We start from the raw sequence: 24,551 nt of genomic DNA, 5'->3' as shown, positions 1-24,551 counted from the left end.
GATCGCTTATATAAATCGCATGGAAGCGGTAATCGATACCTCTGTGACATTTCGCGAAATCTTGGGCAATCTATAATCGAAATCCCTGCAACCTGCGTTTCGTCATTCTGCATGTGTAAAAGGATTTTCACAAAACTTGCACAAATATTACAAAGATTTATTTATCCTGCACGATCCGGTAAAATAATTACAGATATCGATTCATCGAATCATCTGAAATCGTAATATTTCGCTACGAGATTCTATCGCGATGGTGAATTTAGTCTAGCTGTCTTAATTGATAATTGAACAAGAGTCGTTCGTTCAGAATTTCAAATACGAGGGTTAAAAAAATAACCCCATTACCGCTCGCTCGGGCGTAAAACAACAACAACAGAGAAATTCCGCGTACTCCTACAATATACACATAAGGAATAATGAGTGTTTAATTTTCGCCTCGCGTGTTCTCGGTAACGCGAATTGAGAGTTTACCCTAATTTTCCGCGAACCGAATACAAAGTACGAGATGTATTGTAATTTATGGGGAGAGAAAATTTTTCCGCGGAAATATTTCCCTGTAAACACTAATTACCCGTAAAATGAATAATTACAGGAAATGAATTACGTTGAGGTAGGTGAAAAGTAGGCGCTTGATATTCATCACGATCATTCTAAGCCTGGCATTCAGGCTTGACTACGTAAGCTTCGCGTGCTTTGTACAGTCGGACATATTGTTCGTATAAATTTACTTGGCGTTCTTTTTATTTCTCAAATGGGACAAAACCACTGTCCCGGAAAATTGTTTTTATCAAGACAACAAATTTTTTTTCTATCTCTGCGGTAATTGTATAAACGGGATAATAAATTACGTACTCTTCAGGTGTTCTTAGCCCAAGAATTATTGTTATTGTTATTGTTGTTGTTATTATTATTACGGAGTCTTGGATTTTATTTTCGTATAATTTTGCGTCGGGTAATTCAGAACGTCATCGAGATGCAGGGTCGTGTATATATAAGGGACGAAAACTTATTCGATTTATGCAATAATTCGTTGGCAAGGATATTACGAAAGTTTGCTTCTAAGATTTTATTTATATGTTCATCGGAAGTTGCAGTATAGTTGCATTTGGTGAACGGAAAATCGAGGTAATTTTAATCCCCGTTTTAGCAGCTGGATTTGTATTCGCAACGAACGCGGTGGTGTAAGATTGAAATGCATCTTTGGAAAATGCATCATCCGCCGCAGTTTCGCTGCTCGAAAACTTCGAAGTCCTCATCTTCCAGCCGCTGCGTGATGGAAGCAGTTCGTAACTCACTTGCTGTGTTAGCTGGAGGATAATTGCGAAAAGCAACAATGCGGAAGCAATGCTCGAAGCTTCGGAGTTTGAGTTTAGAACTCTGAGATTTTAGTACCCCTGACTTGTGGAAGCTTGAACAAAGTCCGACTACCAGACAATTGCGAACTATTCAAATTGCACCCCAGTCTCACCTAGAAATATCGGGAATACCGCGCGGAGAACGTTGCGTGGCTCTTCGTCGTTTCTGTTTGCTTTATTGCGCCGTTTTTTCGAAGATAGATAGATAGATATGTGTGTAAAAATAACATATGAAAAATGTAATGTGTGGTGAAACATGAGTCCTGAAATAGTATTACGTCAGTTAATTAAAGTAAAGTAAATATCAGACTTTATGACTAGCAACCGAGTTAAGTTGAGATAAATACAAGTAGGGAAAGATGGAAAATGTTAGTAATAATAGTTTGAGGAGCAAAAATGACGTCCATCACACTAATCCGTCTAAAGTCAGCCATCAAATACAAACACGCATATATAATATCATTACACATACGCGTAATGCAACTATTCGTTTTTAAGGAAAAATGGTTGACTCGAAAGTTTATTAGCATTGTCTAAAGTTGTTACTTGTTTTTTCCGTTTACTGATTTCATTCTCGTATTATACGAAAATATATCATCCCAATCTATTTACTATTCGATTACTCATCATCCCGTCTGAGAGGACATATTGAGAAAAAGAACTAAAATATTCTGGGCGTCAATCATGCCTGGCGAACGAAGGAGAATCGGCTCGATATAATCCCGAGCACTACTTGAGCCTTAATTCCACTCTGGCAGGTACTTCATAAGTTGCAAAACGTTTGATGAAAAATCTCGAAAACGTCTGGCCTCGGGGTCGAGATGATGATGAGCAGCTTCGAGAACACTTCAAACAGATTGTTTTCATCTTCCTCTATTTCGGTAAAGTCGTCAGAAGGTTGATTTAGGTATTTTTTTTTTTCTACATTTCATCCTTCATCGACTTATATTTCGCAGCTTCGTTTCTTTTCTCTCTCTCTCCCCCCCTCTCTCTCTCTCTCTGACTATTTTTAGACGAGGTTTAATCCTTCGGCAGTATACAATTTTGCCGCGGTCATAAATTCAACTTGTAATTTCGTCTAGCCTTATAGTCAAGTTGTTGAAAAGTTTTCTCATAAAAATTTCACGAAGGTAGTGGTAAAAAAAAGGGAAGAGAAGAGAAGAGAAGCGAAGAGAAGAGATTGCCAAGTGGCAATTCTGAATTATTAATTTCGCATAGTGAGTCCCTTGGGGAAAAAGGACTCGGGAGGGGAAGTAAAGGCGACGCGACGGCGAAAATTTGCCGCACGGTGGAATATCTCTGTAGAATATCTATTTTAAGCATCAATTATTCCCACTCAGCGGGAATATTATTTGCCTCTCGCCGGTTATTCCAATCAGGTGAGATTTACATGTGTGAGTACATCTTATGCGACTTATATTGTATGTGTGCATCGAGCTTAATTACCTATACCTTTTAATATAATAATAATATATACTGAAATATTATGTACGTTAAAGTTGAAGGAAAGACGGAATGAGTGCGGAAGATCGATTACCTTTAACAACTCTGAGAGCCTTAGTTCTTTCACATTGTTAAGAAGTAACCTTCGTTACTTTAAACTGCGAATCGATTTAATACACGATCCTTTCACCTGGGAAATACCTTTGAAAATTAAATTCATGCGAACAAACTTACTCATTTTCTATGAAACTAAAATGTAGCTAGATCGTAATAAATTGAAAGTATGATGAAAGAACGCTGAAAAAAAAAATCGTTATTATACCATGAGTCATTTTGGGAATTCACTTAATGAAAACTTCTGTAGACTTAAGTCTTGACTATCGACGATTTATTTAGCTGTATTAATTTTCCTAAACCATCGAGACCCTAAGCTCATCCTAATAAGGATTCACTTATGTTATTTCTACCGCCAGAAAGTGTTTTCCATACGTTGCGAAGAGTGTTTTGCCAATTCGACGAAACATTTGTGTAAATTCACGATGTAACGAATAATTTGATCGCGGTATTCAATTAGTGACGCTTATAATACGGTCAATTTGACCACATTCCATAAACCAATTGGATTTACTAAACCGTATGAATCATTGTGCTTAAAACTGTTAAATCATATTCGTTAATGTGACGACATCACGAAACAGTAATTACTTAATCGAATTTTTTTTTTTTTCCTACAATCTTTATTTACCGGAATTCGATGTTTAACCTCTGTAAAAATTTTTTTTATCGTACGTACAAAAACGCTTCTACAAATTAATATTGTCTGGGATTTTGCCGAGGAAGCAAAGTGTTTTCATTCATCGTGAGCTAGTGCAATTGCGTATAAAGTTCGTGTCACTTTTCTCATTTCAGACACCAATTCTACCTCCACTCCCGACTGGAACTTGTCGAGGGTAGGCTGAAGGTGTCGGATTGGGCATCGGCCGCATGGCTCGTCGCGTTGATCGCCCAAGCCGAAGGCGGCGATTACGACGCTCTAAAGCCACCGCATGCGATTTACTCCCAATGCTGTCAGATCCAGCCCAACGAGCCCTGTGACCCAAAACCGCATGATTTTCTGCATCAGATCGTGCAGCAGCACAAAGATATCAAGGTGAGGAGAAATGTCTGGTTAGCTGCGCGTTAAAGCTGTTCAACAAATTATTATCAACGTACACCGAGAGAAATTTTTATTTCCGGCTACCGCTCAGTCCTTAACTATTTTCATTTTTTACCATGATCGAAAAATACAGTTCTAGGTAGAAAATGAAAATTAGTTTTCCAGCTGTTACCGGAAAGTCTAGTATCCGTTAATATTCTTTCTAATTACGATCACTGTTGCTATATTTTCTTGTAACCGTTGCGAAAATTTAATGCTTGTGCAAGACTAAATTGATGTTAAAGCCTTGTTTAACTAAGAGAGTAGAGTAAACCTCAGAAACTGATTTTGCGTCGCTATTACCAAAAATGGATCGACGATAGCGCAAAATGTTTAGGCGTACCTCGTTTTTCCTAATTCCAACAATATTCAAACAGTTTTTTTTAACGGTACCTGTTTTACTCCATTTTTCTAGTTACTGTAACAAATGAAATTTTTCTCAGTGTAATCCTTTTTTTTTTTTTTGCTTTCGCAAAAATCCAATCGCCAATTTAATATCCACGTTTCGTCATCGATGTAGATATTGAACTAAAATTATTTCTCGTTACATAAAATTAAAATAAAAACAAAACTGCGAAATTTATATTCTAACTCGTTGCGAAATTATCGTGAATTTTTTTTCAAGATCCTCCTTAATGATTCTTCTTAATAATCGTTATAACTTTTTTCAAATTCTTAAATTAACCTGCAATACCTATTCTCATTTGTTGATTTTTTTTTTTTTTTCCTTCTTTCAAGCATCGATGTAATAGGATTTTGAATATTAATCGTAAAATCCTAAATGCGTTAATATGGATTTGCGATGTTTTTTAGCAACTCCATTATTTATCGCGATTGTGTAGGAAAAAATAACCTGTCGTATCTACGTTCTATTTCCTATATATATATATATATATATATATATATTAATATTCTTGTCGGCGGACATGATTTGGCGTACATTTTTTTTCTTCGTGAGCCGTAAGTTACGCAAGTAGTTTATTTGAGCAAGGCCATTATTTACCTTGTCGATGTTACTCGCGTGTATGCGAATATATTTATAATAAATAAGTTTATCGTTTTTATTGCACACTGCGTTTGACCTTTAGTTATATGTGCATATATATATATACATATATACACATATTATATGCACACACCGACCACGGAGTATGCAAATCTGTCCGACATGTGATCTCGGCATAACAGAGTGGGTGAATCCCATCGCATGAATTCCATTACAGAGTCACACAGGAATCCCAAACTGCTCGACACAATCGAGTACACGTAATATCGTTCGGCAAGGTGGGGAAAATTTTTACGGGAGGGTCATAATGTCGGTGTAAAAGCGCCGGTAAACGACCAGTTAAATCGGATGACAATACCGGTTAATGGTCAGAACGGTATTGTCATAAGCATAATACACCAAAACGGCCATTTACCGGTACATTTATTCTGTAGATGTATATAGGTATAACAAAGATGCAGAAAATTAAAGAATCGGGTGTATTCTCAGATTTCATAGTAATAGTCTTTGAGGATGAAAAAAAAAAAAAAAAAAAGAAAAGTAATCTTTAAAGACCTCGTTTTCGAGCAAAAATGTCATCGGGCACGCTTATGCAAATTCAATCGCGTTCTCGTCTGTCCAATTCTTTAGTTTGTTTATTTGCATATTCCCAAGTGGTTCAGAATATAAGAAATTATACACGGTTTTCGCGGCAAAAAATTTTGTGAACCTGCTCTTTGAAAGGAAATTTGATTCGATAATAACTGTTGAAATTCATGTACTCAGAATATGCAACTTTTTGTTAGATAACAACCATTAATTACAGACAATTATGTTAATTAATGGTTACCGATTGAGGCGTTAAACTTGTACAACATATAAGGCAATTTGCATTTTTTTTAATATGTTTCTGTATTAAAAACTGTAGAATTTTTATGTGCCAGAAAAAATCCTGCGTTTGACATATTAGCATTAAAATCTTACAACCAGTTTTTTGGGATAAACACACTTATACAATGAATTTAAATAGGATGAAAATAAAATATAAACTTACGATCATATAGATATTCATTACGTATCGAAATACGTGTTTTTCAGAAAAGTTTATTGCTTTAGTCGCCTTTATATCGCTTTCACTGTGTGTTTACTATATTCTTGGTAAATTTTATTGATTAAACACTTGAATAAAATTACCATACAATTAGCCCAAGTTAAAGCTGAAATTTTGCTCTTGTACATTGCAAAATTGTAAAATTGACGGGTTCAGAGGTCCAAAAAGTCGGCCCTCCGAGATCTTACGGGATTTGTTCGGAATCCGACCTTCGAATTCGACAAATTTCAAATGAATGGTTGAATATTCTGGGTTAAAGTTACAGAGGTGTTTATATATTGGAATCTGATCGATACAAATCTATTGTGTTATTTCCCCAGGGGATGAAAGCATCCGCCGCCGAGTACTGGCTCTTGAAAGAAGTGTCCAACTTGGATACATTCGGCCAAGAGATGTTCCACAGCAAATTCGCCTACAATGGTGTTTCAATGATCGGCGTGGGGCCCCATGGAATCACCGTATACCGCGGCTCGGACGAGGAGACCCAAAAGTGCGTATTCTAAAGAGCTAATAACACGCGTCGACGTAACTTTCGAATTTGTTACTTTGTAAGGTATCTTCGCTTCTTTGCCTCGGCTAGTAAATACTTATAACACGCAATAATTCATCCCCAATGATACTTTATTTCACCGCTAGAGGCAGCACCGTCCGCTTTCCACAGTTTTACTGCGATTCGGCATTAGCCGGCCGGAGCTCCACCGATAAAGAAAGAACACCTCGTTTTATCCCCTGTAGATAAAACAATTACTTTATATATCTTACTTGAGAGATTTCTTTCTCGTCGAAACCCGTAAAAATATTTTTATCCAGTTGAATTACTGCTTCGCTGATCTAACCAGCAATTTCGTTTCAATGATTGAGATGGTCCTTTGCTTTTTGTTTCAGCATCCCGTACACGGCGATTCAAAGTGCCATGTCTCAACGTCGCATGTTTCATCTGGTTTACTTATCCCTTGACGGAGTGGAAACGTCGTTGAATTTCAAATTGGACTCGAGCCAATCGGCAAGTGGATTGTACAGGGCAATCACCGAGAAACATGCCTTCTATAGCTGCGAGACTGTCAGGAGCGCCGTTACTGCCCAGTTCATAAGAGACTTGAAGGTAATTTAAACTGTATATAAGGCATATATTTTCATCTTTGAAATAGCCTGGTCAGATCAGTATTCTATCTACATTTTTCTTCTATTGAACAATAATAATACTAATAACTCGTTTGATTATAGGGAACAATTATTTCAATATTTAACGAGGATTCAACGCTGGGTAAAAAGTACGTCTTCGACATTCGTAGAACCTGTAGAGAGGTGTACGACAATGCTCGACGAGCTCTGTATTGCGAGGCAGCGAATATCAGTCTACCGGAAGAGAATCAGATCATAGATAGGCACGATTGCGGAGATTGCGCCAATCCTAAATGCAAGGTACTTCCATCGTGGCCACGCTTCTATCTAATTTAGTTTCTTTCAATTTGATGAACAATGCCGTGTGACTCTTATTTTAATCTATTTTTTCTCTTCTCAATTCACACAGGAATCACGCGAATGCTTGGCGAGACTTCTAGACGCGATGCTGTGCAGAATTTGTATGGATCGCAGTTTGGACACCGCCTTGTTTCCCTGCGGCCATGCCGTCGCTTGCTTGGAGTGCGCTAGACGCTGTTCGCGTTGTCCCCTCTGTAGAGCAGACATCGATCACTGTCGCACAATTTATCTACCGATCGAATTGACCCACGTGGATAAACACAATTTCAAAATGTCCTCAGAAGTGGTCGGACCAACGTTCAGCGTCAAATCATCTCCAGAAGAAATGATCAGTGAGAGAATCATCACAAGTGATGACAACATCAATAACAATAATAGCAATATTTGAGAGCGCCGCGCAAGGCGTAGATTCAACGCCTTTCAAAAATTTGTTAGAATTTTCACATGCAGGATTGAGAGGATATATTGAGCGGACATGGTACAGCGTCCAAACATTTGGTGGGCAAGGTCTGTCGTTGTCGTTTCCTGGTCAATTCGGAATACATGTTACCATTTTCTTTGAAAGAGAATAGACATCCGATCCTGTGAATTATTTTTTTTTTCATTGTAAAGCCTGATCATCGTCGGTTAGTTTTTGGTTAGAAGGGCAGCATTAAATTGACGAGGGAAATATACATTTTTTACAATTTCTTGACAGGGTCGTTAAAAAATTGAATGCGTGAAATCAGGCGCGCTTATCTTCTCGATTTCGGAATATGAATAAAAACTGTACAAATACATTATATGTATATCGAATGACAATATTTTACCTTTATTTTGTGAGTTTTCGAATCTTACTGACTCAGTCTAATTTTCTAAGTTTAACGTGTCGAGTCCTCGAAAAATTAGGCAAAAAGTATCAGAGAAAAAAAAAACGGTCTAAAATAACGGCTTTTACTTTAGTTCACCTTTTTCTTGTCTCGTTTTTTCGGTACATCCCGCTTGAGGAATTATTTTATAAGGAACATCTGTGTTTGTCTTTTCATTAAATCGTGGAGTAAGAGGAAAGGCTGCTTGAGGTAAGTTCACCAACTATAGAGTCCAAGCATTATTTGATTACACTCGATGATACATTAAAAGCTGTTTCAGATGCAAAATAAAATTTGATGTTTAAAACCAAAGAGTAGCGTACCATTTCACCTTTGAACTATAATGATCTAATGTAACGTGCAGTTTGATAGATTTCTACAAAAAACCAATTGAACTCCATACTTTTGCGAGATGGTGTTTATTGCCAATTGAACTATTGAACGTTGTGTATATTACTAGAAATTCGAAAGAGATGACGCATATCTCTGTTAAGTGTTGAAAATATAATGTTTCAGTTTCTAGAAGTGTAATCACATCACGAATGGACTCTAGAAATCTTCAAAGATAATATTCGCTAATAAAAGTGCTGTGAACAAAGAGGATATTGAATGAAAGGAAATAAGAAATTTATAAAATCATAAATAAAGAACTTTTGTGGTATTTTTAAAAGTCATATAACTAAGATATCAGTGATAACAATACGATGAAAACGAACAAAAAATAAATAAAAATTAACTATACGAAAAAAAATATAATAATAATAATAATTAACAAAAAAAGAATTGCATAGTTATTAAGGGATTCTTATTTTAAAGTGATAAATGGACCAATGTTTTTTATTCATTACAATGTACAATACAATTTATTTCAGTGCCCTCAAATTCTGGGTCTTTCTTACAATTTACTTTTGTTTATTTTTTATGCTATTTTATTTTATCTTACTTTTTCTGCGCTGAACTGAATCAGACGTGACCCCTAAGTGCGGAGGTTAAAGTTTTATCAGAGAAACTGACCCCTGGTAAATTTAATATACGTATACATAGGGCTTGTGTACATATAGATTGTAACACACGAATAAGCTGATAACTGAAGACCCGCAATTTCGATATTTTTAGTGATACATATGTTTAATACGGTAAAAAAAAGTTATAGTATTGTCTGATTTATATTATCAAAGTCTTGGACATCGTATGCAAGCGTCAATGATGATATGATTTCGGTGAGTTTCCAGATTGTACAGGTCACTATATGCATATGCTATGAAAATATTTTTCTCGGTAATCTCAGGATTGCCTAATTATCTCTAATAAATAAATCTCCAAAAGAAGACGCACACAGACAACGTGATCCTAAACTATACAGATCTGGTCTTTTAATGTCGTTGCTATTGTTGATCGAAAATGATATGCATACAATTAGAGGTACTATAAAGAAAATAATGAATATTAATATAGAGTCCTAGATTCGTATATCTGACAACCATATCCTTGCAAGAGCAAAAAAGTTTGCTTCTATAGTAATTCTGTAAAGCCGATAACCTTCTCCACTTATTAAACATCCCGTATATGCTCAGGCACGGGTTGTTACCATAATATCTGTTCGTATGTATAAATGAGTAGCTCCGATAACCTCTTGGGAGGGGTCAAACGAGTAAAAGTCATAGGTTCACCAAATGTCAAATCCGATTTATATACCAGACTGGTCCACGATTGATAATTGTAAGAACAAGACATAATAAAAACCACAATACATTAATTCAATAATTGGATATTATAAATGCGTAGAAACAGAGTGTTGATTGAGATATGAAATTTTGTAGCACGTACACACGTTAATGTATCACGGCCTGATAATTTAATTATCGACGACAATCTTGACCTCAAAATTGAAAATTAATTTGCACAAATCCATATGAATATTGTATCCGTTGAGTGAAATTTCTGGCATTTCCTTCGTCATTTTTATGTTTCTATTTCCTTTTGGAAACTTTAAGATGACACTCTTTGTACGCACTTTTCAACTTTTAGCCTAAGTCAGTTTACATATATATATCTTATTGTGTTTTTACGTTTATTTTATCATTTCTGTGAAGTGTTTCAAGGAATTAGAATTTAAGATTCATGCCGATATCAAAAACCTAACGATTTGTTAAGTATGCGTGCGAGTCTGAGAATGGTCGAGCAACACAGAGAGAAAATAAGGGAGCGAGTGAGAAAGAAAGAAAAAAGAGAGAAGAAGTGAGACAAGGCAATTGTTATAGTCAGACATCAATGCAATGTAAACTTAGTCTGTAACTATTTATAAGGCATAATAATAATAATAATGTTAATACTGTTCAATATTCATTTGTATTCACATGCAACCGAGGTGAACATTCAATTATGATTGCCTCGGGTAATAATTTTTTTTTCCTTTTTTTTTTCCCTTGATATAAGCAATTAAGCATGTCCATACAGTTAAAGAAAACATATTATATCAAGTATAAAGTATCGTTACATATACGATTGCAATTTGCAACACTAGCGAAATAATTCAATGCAATTTTTCGTTTTTAGTCCGTTGTCATTGAAATTACTACACATTATTAAACTTTGCAGAATCTCATCCCTGAGTACCAATGATAATAATGGACAGAGAATGAGTTTCGGGATATTTCTTTCTTCGGGGCATGAAGCAAGTTGTTTGTATAATTGTATCGGTACTGCAATTATCAAGTAACTTGTAACTGCTGAGAAAGTCAGTACCAATGTTCTGCAAACATGGTAATTGGTCCGATAATATGTAGTTCCAAAGTTTATCACGATGATTATTTGATGACTGGACTAAAATTGAAGTCCTCCCATCCCCCAACCCAATTCCCTCCCTTTACCCAAAAAAATGTTTGTACTACTATTGTGTGTCTATTCAGCAATGATAATATAAATATAATAATAATAATTAAATACCTAATGATGAATTTTTGTGATTATCTCTCTGTATAGAAGATATTGGAAGGAAAAAACGAAAAGACAAAAAAAATCTTGTAGTTTGTATCTCTGTATTGTAGTAAAAACGGAGAGTCATCAGGATTAATTATTTGCAAAGAGTATTTTGAAAGTATTTTCAATTATTTTTTAGTATTACCATTAAAGAAGGAAGAAAATTAAATTTAAAAAAAAACGTATTAACACCACATCCTTGGTGGTATAAACGAACGAAAACACCTTATGTATGCGGGCATAATACCGTGTACTATGTTTCTTGAGATGATGATGATGATTAAATACAAATTATCATTGAAAAAACGTTAATATTCAACTCATTTATGAACCCACACACCGCTTCCTCATTTTTCCATCAAAACATGTACAGATAAAATACTTGGTTTTGTGCTAAAGGAATTCAAGTTTTACTCGTTTCTCGACGTGACGTAAAAAGAAGTTGTATTCGTCATTAACTAGTTGAGAAAAACAGCTAGGAATAAATTTCCTTTTAAAATCAGTAAATATTGTAATTAAGTTAACATCGTTCTTAGAGGTACTACATACATACTTGATAGTGGTACGAAATGCGTATACAACACACGAGTGGGGAATTTCAGCTGAAAAAATAATAGCACTGCCAACGAGAGTTATTCTCTCGTTTGCCAAGTACCTGTGCTAAAACAATCAATACCGAAAGAAGGAACGAAATCGCGAACGAGACATTCGATCAGTGTATATTAACGAGGTCGCGACACGTCGGCGAGACGACGGGTGTGTGGAAAAAACGAATTTGATATAAGATATTTCGAAATATCGCGCGCCGGGTAAGAGTGGCGCGTTTCATCGCTCCGTGAGCTGCGCGAGGATGCGCAAAGGCCTCCGATTGGCCGATTAGTCTGCACTGTCATATGATGGACTTGCGTGGCATCATGGGACGCGAATCGGAATTTTACAACATGGCTGCCGAATGAGATCAAAGTTGCGGTGCTACACATTAGGACAAATGTATTTTTCTTAGCCTCTGTAAAGATAAAATAAGCATAATTACGTATAAATTGATAAAAGACGCGTTAAACGTTGAGCCGAGGGTGCGTCGGTGATCTAAATATGATTAAATCTGTGTCTAATAGTGAGTTGAAGGTGACACCCCGCAATACTGTATGGAGTTCGGGAACGTATGGCAGAGACTAGGGGCCGAGATAAGAGGGCCCTGGTTCTCCTCAACGTTTTACGCCTCTCTGCTAACCTTCGCGGACTAATTAAGATGCTGTGCGCGTCCCATGTGATTCGCTAAAACATCAAAAACGTAAGTGAAGTCGCCCCTAACAAAGACCTACCTCATCCGCGGCTCGTGCGTATTTCGGAAGGCATCCGCCAGTGTGCAGCCGAAATGACTGGGAATACGTAGCGAATACCTTATTTCCCGCCCCCGTCACCCCCGATTTCACTTCGAAAGTGGTGGAAAAAACTCGCGACAACCCTCGCGGCAATCGCGGGCGTATATCTCGGCTTCCAAATCGCGTTATCTGCTCGGAACGATCAAAAGTTCCCACCATTGTGCGCCGCCTGCCTCCTCTCAAAACTAGTTCGCTGTCGTTTTCATTACGGGTTTGTTCGACCTGCTTCTTCTCTTATTCCCCTCCTGCGAAGGTTATCCTCTCCTCGGCGAGGCTGCCGATCGCGTTTTTCTTTCGACACGGAATGCCACTCGTTTTCGGTACGTCGTACGGGGAATGGGGTCACAGCTGCACCCAAATAAACTCATTTGCATACAATGAGACCAGACTTCTATCCTTCCTCTAGCTGCCACTTCGAAATAGAAGAGTTCTCCAATCGAGGCTTATGCTTTTTCTAGAAAAACTAGCCAAACTGCCGAACCCTCAATGCCAATTCGCAATATCGCGAATTCATCCTTACCCATGAATATACTGCACCATTATTTATTTGTCACTCTCTTACCTTGTCTATGCAAATTAACAGCACCACATCTCGTTTGTTCAGATGCCTCTTCCGACGTGAGTGTTAATTGAAACTGGATACACCAACTCTCACATACTCTCTCTTCTCAGTTATTCTCTTCTCTTTACCCTCCTAGAACAATCTCTGCGTACATGCTCAGTTTGTCCAACATGTTTGCCAATCAAATTTGTTCTATTATTTTCAATCAGTTTTTTCACACTTAAATTACCCGTTCCAAAATTCCCTTAGATTGCGAACCAATATTTGTCGTTTCAAGTGCGTCATGCTTCCTGCACGGTTATACCGAACAAACTTCAACCAATTTACTTTAGTAAAATCTATTCTTTACTGCTTAGGCTTTGCTTTTGATGTCACGGCAGTAAAAGCGTCGTATAATGGTGAATTTACATTTTGCAGAATTGAAACCTATGCTGGTTAATCGCTTCAGATTTTGTTAAGAAGATAATAAGCGACGAGAAGTGAAAGAAAAAAAACTCGATGGTTTCCTGACATGATGGAAAGCAAGTTGTATGTGAAAAATGAGCCGGGACTAGAGGGGCAATCGCTGGTGAATCCGGCCTGCGTGTCACTGATGTCAGACGAGGGGGGAGGACCCAGGATTTGTTTTGTTTGCGGAACCCTGGGTCACAGTGAGCAATACTGGCTCAGAGTAAAACCTAGTATAGGCGCTTCGCCCAGCGAACCATATTTTCCATTTTTGGAGTCTCACGAACCGCCGGCTGGCTACAGAGGCGAAGGGGTTAGGAGCGGCGCCATAAAAGTCTGTAGTCTCTGCTACGCTCTACTCTTGCAGCAATGGGACAGCTACGAGAGAGACGCCAGGCCCCACAACCAGAGGGTTTACTGGCTGAAGCGTTGCGACGGAGGTCCTTTTACTGGAGCAGAAATGGCACTCCAGGGGGAATACGCGGCGCAAGTTTTGGGGCTCACTAACGAACAGCCGACGACGCAGACAAGGCAGGAGAGTCGGCCGGTCGGCGTGTCGCCAAGATTACTGCCAAATTCCCCCTCGCCCAGAGTCGAACAGTCTAGACCACCGTCTAATTCCGTTGAACTGCAAAGGCCGCATTCTAACGCTGCCGAATCGTCGAGACATCTTGAACAAGCAAGACTGACCATGGAGTCACCTCATCAAAGACTACAGTCACCGCATCAGAGGCTACAGAGCCCTCGACAAGTCGTCGATGAAACTAGACTCTCCAACGAGGCAGCATTAGATTTAAGACATGCTCCCAGAAGCTCGCCAGCACCGCAACCTAGTCTACCACCTCAACCGCAAGGTAAATATTTATCGTGTAATCAGAGAGAGGGTGAGAGAGTCCGTATCAGAAGAACGCATCTTCAATATTTACTCTTTAGGCATAGATAGTGATAATATATTATAGAAATATTTTATATGCGCTACCAACAGCCGCTTTTTACTCGCTTAGACTTGCGTGTCGACCGACTGATCCTTGAATCAGGCAATCAGTTGAGTTTCCAAAGAGTTGAAGAATATGTATGTGTATTCACAATCCGGAGTAATGAAAACAGAATATTCTGATCAGATCCTTCTTTGAAAATAGTCATTACCGAATGAAACATGATCAATGTTTGTGGATTCGAAAAATTCCTGATCCAGTCGAGTAGCGTAAGACTCAGAATTGATTGGTTAGATGAAAAGGTTGGTGAGTCAAAAATAAAATGTACAAAGATAAAAGAATGACAGAATTTTAACTTGCAACTTTGTTTCACGTCTGAACTTTGCAAATTTACATAAATTATCTGCTGGAGTAGGCGTGAAGTGAATTGATTTACATAACCAATTTGTTGGCCTAATGTAGTGGCAAACAAGTTTTTTCTTTCGTTATTTTTGCACTTTTAGGATTTTTTCTCAATTTTTTGTCGCATTCGCAAAATATTCTTGTATTCAAAGAAAAATCCACTCTTGCACCCAGTTATTTGAGTGAGTCAGAAATGCATATTTTAATCACTGTTTTGAAATTTTGGTTATGGATATTTACATCTATTTAAATACACGGTAATTAAATTGCTAGTTCAATCAGGATGGTGCTATAATTAAAAAAATGGGGTAGCTTTTGCACACTGACGAGTACAGTTTCAGGTTACAGTCGTCGACATCCTGTGCAATATTCTTGAATTAAAAATCAACAGATGAATTGTGCAAACATAAATTGGCTTGGAATGTTGCAATTATAAAGGTGATACTAACTGCAAGCTAGTATTTGCACAGCGGTAACCACGCCAAGAAACTTTTTATTAATTGGTCACGAAAACTCTGTATAATATTTTGTAACAAACGAACACAGCCTCATGGTTAATTTTTATGCTAATAATTGATTTCACCTCTAACATTTACCGAACATTATCATTTGCAAACCTTGCATCATCGTTACATGTGTTGCATGCTCCATCATACTGTTGTGTTTACACTTAACTGTAAACAATGATGCAATAGTAAATTTAAAAAAGCATAGATTAAGCCCTCCTCCAATGTCATAGAAATATCTGTAACACAAGTTAGCAATAAATATCTCTTGGCACTAGCATCTGTTACGATATTTTCTAACGTAATGCCAACTTTGCGTTTATTGACATTAAACTATCATTTTTGGCGCAGGTGAAAAAATTAGAAAAAAAAAAAAGTAGAAAATTTCTATTGCTCCAGTAAGCCAATGTCTCACATCTGTCGATATCTATCTATGTATATCTAGTTGAGCAAAAATTTCCCACTTCTTGATCGACCTCTTCACTTTAATTGGGTCTTTATCTGAGGTCAAGCAAACTTTTATTTCTTTTTTCCCCCTCTTTGCAACCTCTTTCATGAAAGAGAGAGAGAGGGAGTGCATCGTACAAAGAAACGGTTTGTTTACTTCATCCAAGTGGAATGACCCAGGTCCTAGAATACAACTGCGCCATATCGATTTTGGTAATCAGTTGTTTCTCTTGATTTTTTTTTTTTTTTTTTAACGATATCAAAAAACGAATTGGTCTACACTTTTGATATCTCTTGGTTTATCATCTGGCTTACGTGTACGTTGCTCACTGTGACGCAATCTATTACATCCTTGTAACTCTTTTAGTCTCGTATGTCACAGTTGATGATATTCATATTTCAATATTTCCAATCATTGCCAAAGTTTGCGAGTTTTAAAAACTGGTTGAGTGGATGAAGAAACAAATATAACGCTATGAATTCTATTATTGATCCAATTACCTGAATTAGTAAACTTTATCATCTCTACCTATAAATTTTCACACCATTATACTTTGAGCGACGTGAAGTTAATCGTTACCTACTGAGAACTCTTGCTCTTCAGCATTAATATGGTTCAATTTCTTTGGCATGCAATATCTGCTGGCGATAAATACACAGCTACAGGTTCATTTAAATTGGCCTTAGCCTGTTGCATTTTTTTTCTTTCGTTTTCCCGCTCCTTTTATTTGTGGTGATGTGATAACTCATACATACGAATTAATTCTTATTCGTAGACCAACAATTATACAATAACTAATGAAAGGCTTCGACCCGGTGGTTCAACGAGGTTGAAGTTAGTAACGTTAATGTAATGAAACATTGGGGCCTTAATCACTATTTTCTTAGTTGTACAATGATTTTTAAAGAACTTAGATTGCGAAATATTTGTGCCTTTTGTTTTACTATGGTTTACTGAATTTCAGTTTACTGAATTCCAAAATAGCAAAATAACAGTTCTTTGTCAGAATAAATCGTTACGATAACTTTACTAACTTCAGTCTGATGAGCTTTATTGCTAGATAAGAAAATGTGTTGCTACAGTTGTCATTATCTAAGGAAAACATAAAACGGTTAACACATTATTTTTCATATTTCATCTACCTGCTTAGAAAACGGCAGAAGCTAGAATATTTGGTTCAAAAACACAAGTATTAAATAACTATATCGTTTGGTCTCAATGTTCAGAGATGTGACAAAAAAATTTTACACGAGGCAAAGTGTAAATTGTGTTTAATCGACTAAATTGAATGTTGATTTAAACAATGTTGGAAAGTAAATAGTACATACGCTAGCAGGTTTGCGTTTTATATTTTAGATCATATTCTATGATAGAGTTGTTATAAAAGCAGTTAGTTTGCAATTAGTTGATCATCTTCGACGGATTATATGCATACTTAACATTAATTTTTATCATTTCAGCTATCTATAGTGGCGGATCGACGTCCAGCGTCGGCACTGATATATTAGATTTATCAATGCCTGACAAAAACTCAGTGACCGAAGTCTGTTACGTTTGCGGAGATGAATACAAGAGAGGTTCCCTAAGCCACATTGCGGCCAAGCCGCTGCCGACTCCTCCACATCCTGCTACCAGCCCGCCACCATTTTTTCCATCACTAATGCTTCATCCAAGACCCAGCAGAAGTCGGCCAATGGACAGCGCTGGACGAGTGCAGGTAAAACCAGTGTCAATCGTGAAAGACATGAATTGCTTCGAGATAAGATAAATTCCTCAAATAAATCCGTTCCCAAGCAAGAATGAATACGTGCAAATGTAATTCTTATTATTTTCACAGGCTTGCTCGGCGTGTCAGAATCACCTTTTATTGCAATGGAAAGCTTACACCCGACAGGGTGTACCTCACGGGGAGAGAAATTACGCCCTGAGAAAACGACACGCTCCTGCAGTTGACACTACGACATTCATATGTTATACGTGTGCCCTGGAATATCCGTCGTCAAGTATAAGACTTTTGTATTGCTGTTCAAATCCGGAAAAGGAAGCCTATTTCCCATTCATATGTTCTTTGAGGCCACCACCTGGTGCAAGTCCGATAAGTCCTCAAGGCATGGTGCAAGTTTGTTCTATTTGCTACAAGGCCATTCCTCAGAAACAGCAAGTTTTCGGAGGCGACAATCACGATGGACAGCAACATCCCGCCGCTATTATTTCACAACAAAACGATCTCAGGCAGCAAGGCAAGTCTTTTTAATGAAAAAGCGTACATTTTTATTCGGCGTTGATTCACCTCGGATTCACGCATTACTTTTACCTGGGGTATTAAATTTGTCTCATCGTTTCCCTTTACAGGTCTGTCACCAAGGCCGGCTGTCCCAAAATCACCAGCTAATTCTGCGGGAAGCGACATCCGTTTTAAGCCATATGATTTAAACAAATCAAGCGCTGTTGCCAACAAACAGCGTAGCATTAACATAAAAAATACCACGTCGAGGCAACGAAATTCTCCTAGCAATGGACCGGCAGAAAACGGCAATGTTGCGCCGGGACAAAATTATCGGTGCTACATTTGCGAAAGGCTCTATCCTCGAAATCACATGGAATGGTAAGATTCCTTGGTTCTTCTGGATACGATACATTTTTTGTATTATTGTCCAATCACTGGCACAAAGTTCGTTTATTCAGCCGGAAATTTTGTATTCTGATCGCATAAATTCAATTGACGAAGACGTAAAACAAATTAAAAAAAAAAATAGATGATACAGGCCAATGGCGAGTCATTTCTCTCGCGTTTTTTATGAAAATTAATGCTTGAATCTTCACCTCATTACAATTTATACGAAGTGAAGTATGTTATGGAATTGTGAATCAACTTTTCTTTAATCTAGAATTTTAGTTCCGTTTAAAATAAGGCTATATTATTGTCAGTTTTTTCAAGTGTCATTCACCAATTGACAAAATCATTCCTGTTAATATCATGATAAAGACTTTATCAAACTACAGTCAATAGTTTGCATCAATTTATTCATAGGATAATGTTTATGCAATTAGGTTATCGACTAGTCCGGAAGGCATGAACTCCCATGCAATGCATTTTCCGTGTCTGAGAGGAATGGCACGTACTTCCGAAAATGCGTGCATGGACAGTCACGGACGTGTCTTGGCATGTAGTCAGTGCGTCAATCACCTATCTCAGCAGTGGGAGAGCATGGATGCCGAACGAGTTCCATTAGAACGTCGGAGGTGATGAATAATCCCATTTTAATTCGCTTCTCTGAAATACTGGCAAATTTTATGCATAATAAGTTTGTTGCAAAGTAAGTTTTATTTGAATTTACGATTCTCGCAATTTGGTCTGTAACTTAAAACAATAGGTTCCACAAAACTTTCGTTTTTTCTCACATATATTGTATATCTATTTTTTAAAGCGAGCTGTTTATCGAAGTAAAAATGTAGTTATTTGTTAACCTGGTGACCATTTGAGGTTTTGGTAATTCTGTATTTATTGCTGATGTTTGAAAGCTACATGTGTATAAAGTATTTATGGAGGAACTGATTAAAACAAAAGGTATTTTTGATTCTTTTAGGTATGATATTCCTAGCCCACATCCAAACGGAGATGTTGGTAGATCGATAGCAACACCGCCAAGTTTGAGTTCAGATAGAACATTCAGCAGCATTCCCGGGACGTCGAGTAGTTCGATCTACTGTTTTTTGTGCGGCCTACACAGCGATCTCACCTTGGCAAGGGTTCTATACGGGCGACCTCAGGGTCGAAACGCACCGTTCTTTCCTGAGCTTTTGCGCCATCAGTCACCTCTGAACGCCGAACAGCTGAGGGAAGACGGCTCAGCGCTAGTCTGTACATTTTGTTATCATTCTCTGCTCGACCAGTGGCGAAAATACGAGAGTTTGTCGGGCGGACAGCAAATTAACACTGCCGAGAGGCAGTACAATACGCATGATTACTGTTGCTTCGTTTGCGGTATTACGACTTATCGGAAACGCGTCAGAGCGCTTCCTGTTAAAGACTTTGCCTTTCTTAAGAACCACAGACAGCCCGAGAAGAGCTTGTTATTGGAAAATGGTGACTTTGCCGTCGTTTGTCTCGATTGTTATGAGACGTTACGGACGCAGAGCCTCGAGTACGAAAGATGGGGCTTGCCTGTCGATAAAAGAGAATATAACTGGATCGTTCAACCACCGCCACCTGAAAATGGTCCTGATGCAGCTGTCGCCAGATTGCCATCGGGAGAAAGATCTGAAAAAGTGGTAAATTATTTTGTTTTTTTTTTTCTACAGTTTATAGTGTATCATCATTTAAAGTTTATTTTCGTGATTCGAAAAAATCTGGTCACGAATATCAGACTCGGCTTCATGGTACAACAGATAGCACTCTGAACCAAAGCGCAAATCCAAAATCACGTTTATATTTTGGAAATTTTGTTTCACCTCTCATTAGATAACTCAAATAGCGTATTTTCAAACCTAAAAGTAGCAAGTCAACAAAAGCACAAGTGAAATCGTGTGAAATTTTTGCGTGCTGATCATGTTTTACGTGCTTCATGTGAATTTGGTAGGTGTTTCAATTTCAAGGGTTTTTCTTGCTGTGTTACAGGTGCCGCAGACGCTTGCAACAAGGCCAGTGAGGAAAAACTGTTCACCCAAGGCGCCCGACAAGAAAGTTCCGGGAAAGTTGCCAGAAAAAGATCAAGGTAAGTGACATCAAATCAAAATTTTACATCACATTTTGAATTTTTGATTTACTATAATGATGATGTTCCAACGCTTGAATATGTATAAGCATCGGCAATGCATGGGTCGAAATTTTGGATACCTAAATCGGAGCGAACATTGCTAGAATATTTAGCAAAAAGGCTACCGGCAATACCGTATTCCGTGAATATCCATTAGTTTGCTATAACATTTTCCCAACCAAACCGAAACGCAGAATTATAACGAAACGAAGACGATATTTCAATGTGTTGAGTAGAGCAACGAATTTTTCTAGACCAAATATGCGATATTTATCATTGTACAATTTTTTAGTACACAATGTGCCATGATCAAATCCTCGTGTCAAATGACGCGGCGATAAGACTTTAAGAATAAAAAAAGTAAAAAAGATATGAAAAGACGAAAATTTAGATAAACATCATTCTCGAGGTATATGCTTAGGATTTAATTGCCCATGTAGGTCACGTTGGATAAATTTAAACTGTCCTAATTTATAACGCATGAATCGAATGATAATAACAGTAGTAAAGAGGTGTTATTAAACGGAGTGAAAAACGTTGCAATACCTTATCACAGGCAGTGGAATGCTAGGAATTGTCAAATTTTCCAACTTGCCCCGTATCGGCTCTAATTTTCAAAGCAGTTGTCACAAAATTACAACTTTTGTACAGACAACTTGAATCATTCCTTCCATATATTTCCTTCCTTGGAAATAAATGAAAAACTGGCAAGTATTTAACGTCACAGTTTTCAATACACGATCGAGTTTGAGTTTACCGATAACCGTCATTGATTCGCAATATCCTACATCGCTAAATTTCGTCGTGAACGTTACGCAAAAGCGGCGCGATGATTGATCAGTCCAAAATCGGCCGCAGTTTGAAACCCACCAAACGTAATTCGACTTTTTCATCAACAGACTTCTTTATCTAAAAGTAACGTAAAGTTCGAATGTCCCGATATGCCTACACACATAGATTCTATCCTCGTTCTATCCGGGTTTTCGTCATTCTAATTTCCCTTCCGGAATTTCGCCTCTCTTCCCGACTATAACGTTACCTTCCTCGGAACGAAATTAACTCGGGAAAGTTTTAAAACCGTGAAGAGGTCTGAGGGACTTGTAGCATATACATATATATTTCATGCACGCGGCACTTTTTAAATTAAAACGTTATTCCGACAAAGAAGTAGGGAAAGGGGGGGGGGGGGCGAAGAAGGGAAATGCGAGCGGCGACGTTTCTCGAAAAGCTGGTATACGAAGGAAGAGGACCAAAGGGAAGAAAGCGAGGGGTGGTACCGTCAAGTTGCAGGTTGTTGAAGGCGCGGGAAAATCTCGTGGGGAGAGGGGGCAGGTCTAATATTTGCCAGACCCACGGTTATCTCCTCGTATTTCAACGCTATCTGTTCGTTCCAGCGGCACAGCCACATTGCCTGGTACCCATACTTATACCCACTACACTTTGGTTAAACTTCAGAAGCTTCCGCGTTCGCTCCAGTCCAACCCCCTTCCCCCGATTCTATCCCATGTGCAAGGGAAATTTACCCTTATATTATCATTATATACGTAGCCCGTTCGCGAACAAATTTACCCATTCGTTTCTGTCCCGTAAGAAAAGAGAATAAGTATACGTAGATGTGCGAGAAAAAGAAAAGTAAGGAACGGATGTTTAGTTTCCAAATCTTTGCAGCTGATGTACATATTTGTGCAAGCGTGTATTATATGTACGGAATTTCCGAAGAAAGAAAAACAGCGAATATACATGAATAACGTGTATTGTTATTATATTTTATATTTAACGAGGAACGGAAAAGTTTTTTTTTTTTCAAACTCACATTTCAAATGTTAGATTTCATTTGTGCAGCGTGTGTAAAATGCCCGTATTTCTGAACAGTGCGGTAAAACGACGCTGGCGCATGCGCTTAACTGAAATTCTCAATTTTACACACTAGGGATTTCTTGGCGCATGCGCACTTCCCGATAACTCAACTTCACGCATCGCCAACGACGTCATTGGGCTGAGTTCAACCTGAAGATCGCGCGCTTAGGCTAAGTTTCATGAAGCCGGATCTGTGCCTTTGAACCTTTTCATTGCTCGTAATCTACTTTTTTTGAATTATTATATTGCATTAGTTTGCTTATTGAATTAAACTCTCCTCTACCGATACTGAAAAAAAATAACACGTGCCAGACGTGAGGATAGGTGATATATCACTCGTATTTAGAACGGTCACGTTTGCGGCTCACGCTGCAAACTTCGCACTCGTCGGAAATTGCTCACTTTTCGCACTTGTTACGCAATACACTGTTGCTTCTCCGTCTCATTTTCAATCTCTGCAGTATATTTGTTTCTTTTCATACGCGTATAAATTTACTCACCCTTTGCCGTAAAAACTTCTGAAGAAAACTCAATACGCTGTGTAATTCGATGCGTGATGTCTAAGAACTGAAGCGTTTCCTGCCCTCCACGGTGCAGAAGATTCTACACGATAGAAACCTTCTTTGCACCGGCATTCGATACTCTTTAAAATTGTAGTAGATAAGGAATCGTCGCTGTTTTAATCATCGACCACTTCTTTTATGTCCACACTATGCTCTCGCGTGATATTCTGCAGATACAACGTTGAAATTATCCTATCAAAATTCTCAATGCATAAATTTTGCCCAAACGAAAAAGAGGAGAAAAGTTACACTGGGTCAACATGTGCTGTAGAAAAAGTTTCGGGCAATTTTCTCCCGTCGTTCAGGGGTAAAGATTTCCTCGCCATTTTTTTTTTTTTTGTCCTCTCTCTTTTCTTTTGTTTTCACTCTCTCCTTCTTTGCTGTGCGTGAAATATGATAAAAAGCAATATGACGTACGGTAGAAGGAGAGGCGAAATTTTCTGCTTACATATACCTATAGCTGAGCCTGAACGAGGGAGATATGATATAATTTTTTTTTTTTTTTTTTTTTTTTTTCTCGCAGGAATTTTTAGATGGAGTAATTTTCGCAGCCACGGCGCGTTCTCATCGTTACATTACATATATTTATATATCACACTGTCCTCACATTCTGCAGTTGCGACGATGAAAGTTTTCGGGATGCTTTACTGAAGGTTTTTGGCGGAAGGATAAACGAAAAGTATACAAACCAGTGACGTCTCATTAAGGTATCTTATATTTTCACGGCGAAAAGTGATGGTGTTGCTTACCATGGTTACATTCATCGGTTTATTATAGGTATTTTATACTAAAATGTTTCAGGTTAGGGAAATATTATTATTATTATTACTTTTAATTTTTTATTTCTTCGTTGCAACAAGATCTAAACGTTAGTCTTTCCTGAAATAAAAAATTTTCTACATTTTTAGACCTCGTCAAACAACAAGAAAAAAAGGGCGGGAGGAAGGGGGGGAGGGGTGGAGGTAGAAAAACTTCGTTGCCCTAATTTAAAAAAAGTCTGATGCATAAATGTATGTACATATCAAACTGTGCAACACATCATCGGAGCGACTAAAACTGCCAGTATAGTATATTATGTTACTTGACGCGGCTGATACGGCAATTTGTGTAATTCCGTTGTTATCCCAAGGCACCGAAACGTCCCAGTGAGATAACGCGAAACACCGTTGTCGTATGTAACCTTATTAAACATTGTACTGCACACGCCTGAATTCATACGCAGCGTTACCTCTTAATTTCACACACTAATTAATAATTACACGACACTGATGCAGCGCGCGGCGCTTAATTATAC

General features: G+C 37.9%; 2 protein-coding genes across 3 annotated transcripts in view; both read left to right on the top strand.

Annotated features, from left to right (window-relative positions):
• Window positions 1–11,710, top strand: part of dnr1 (defense repressor 1) — a 146,233-nt gene extending 134,523 nt beyond the window's left edge. The window contains exons 3-7 of the mRNA XM_046618864.2: window positions 3,708–3,948; window positions 6,410–6,579; window positions 6,975–7,191; window positions 7,314–7,511; window positions 7,621–11,710. Of these exons, the coding sequence (XP_046474820.1) occupies window positions 3,708–3,948; window positions 6,410–6,579; window positions 6,975–7,191; window positions 7,314–7,511; window positions 7,621–7,959 (1,165 nt within the window). The 3' untranslated portion in view covers window positions 7,960–11,710. The remainder of the gene's footprint in view (window positions 1–3,707; window positions 3,949–6,409; window positions 6,580–6,974; window positions 7,192–7,313; window positions 7,512–7,620) is intronic.
• A 590-nt stretch (window positions 11,711–12,300) lies between these two features.
• On the top strand, window positions 12,301–24,202 carry LOC124215451 (uncharacterized). 2 transcript variants are annotated; one of them, XM_046618860.2, is made up of 9 exons: window positions 12,301–12,689; window positions 13,760–14,643; window positions 17,541–17,797; window positions 17,918–18,320; window positions 18,433–18,685; window positions 19,132–19,323; window positions 19,668–20,352; window positions 20,699–20,795; window positions 23,781–24,202. In XM_046618860.2, the coding sequence occupies exons 2-9, from the start codon at window positions 13,854–13,856 to the stop codon at window positions 23,906–23,908; spliced, it is 2,805 nt and encodes a 934-aa protein (XP_046474816.1). In that variant the 5' UTR covers window positions 12,301–12,689; window positions 13,760–13,853; the 3' UTR covers window positions 23,909–24,202. The 2 variants fall into 2 exon arrangements, with proteins under 2 accessions (XP_046474816.1, XP_046474817.1); XM_046618861.2 differs by having other exon boundaries at window positions 12,302–12,689; window positions 23,874–24,202.
• Window positions 24,203–24,551: the final 349 nt, after the last annotated feature.

The sequence above is a fragment of the Neodiprion pinetum genome, chromosome 3 (assembly GCF_021155775.2).
Source record: "Neodiprion pinetum isolate iyNeoPine1 chromosome 3, iyNeoPine1.2, whole genome shotgun sequence".
NCBI classification, from domain to species: Eukaryota; Metazoa; Arthropoda; class Insecta; order Hymenoptera; family Diprionidae; genus Neodiprion; species Neodiprion pinetum.
The sequence above is the reverse complement of the archived record's forward strand: the minus strand, read 5'-3'. Positions and strand labels throughout refer to the sequence as shown.

Excerpts from the sequence above, each read along its gene's own strand:
- LOC124215451 (XM_046618860.2), top strand. The coding sequence starts at position 13,854 with ATGATGGAAAGCAAGTTGTATGTGAAAAATGAGCCGGGACTAGAGGGG. Across the intron at positions 17,798-17,917 it reads ACAGCGCTGGACGAGTGCAG|GCTTGCTCGGCGTGTCAGAA; the intron begins GTAAAACCAGTG and ends TTATTTTCACAG. Across the intron at positions 20,353-20,698 it reads GAGAAAGATCTGAAAAAGTG|GTGCCGCAGACGCTTGCAAC; the intron begins GTAAATTATTTT and ends GCTGTGTTACAG.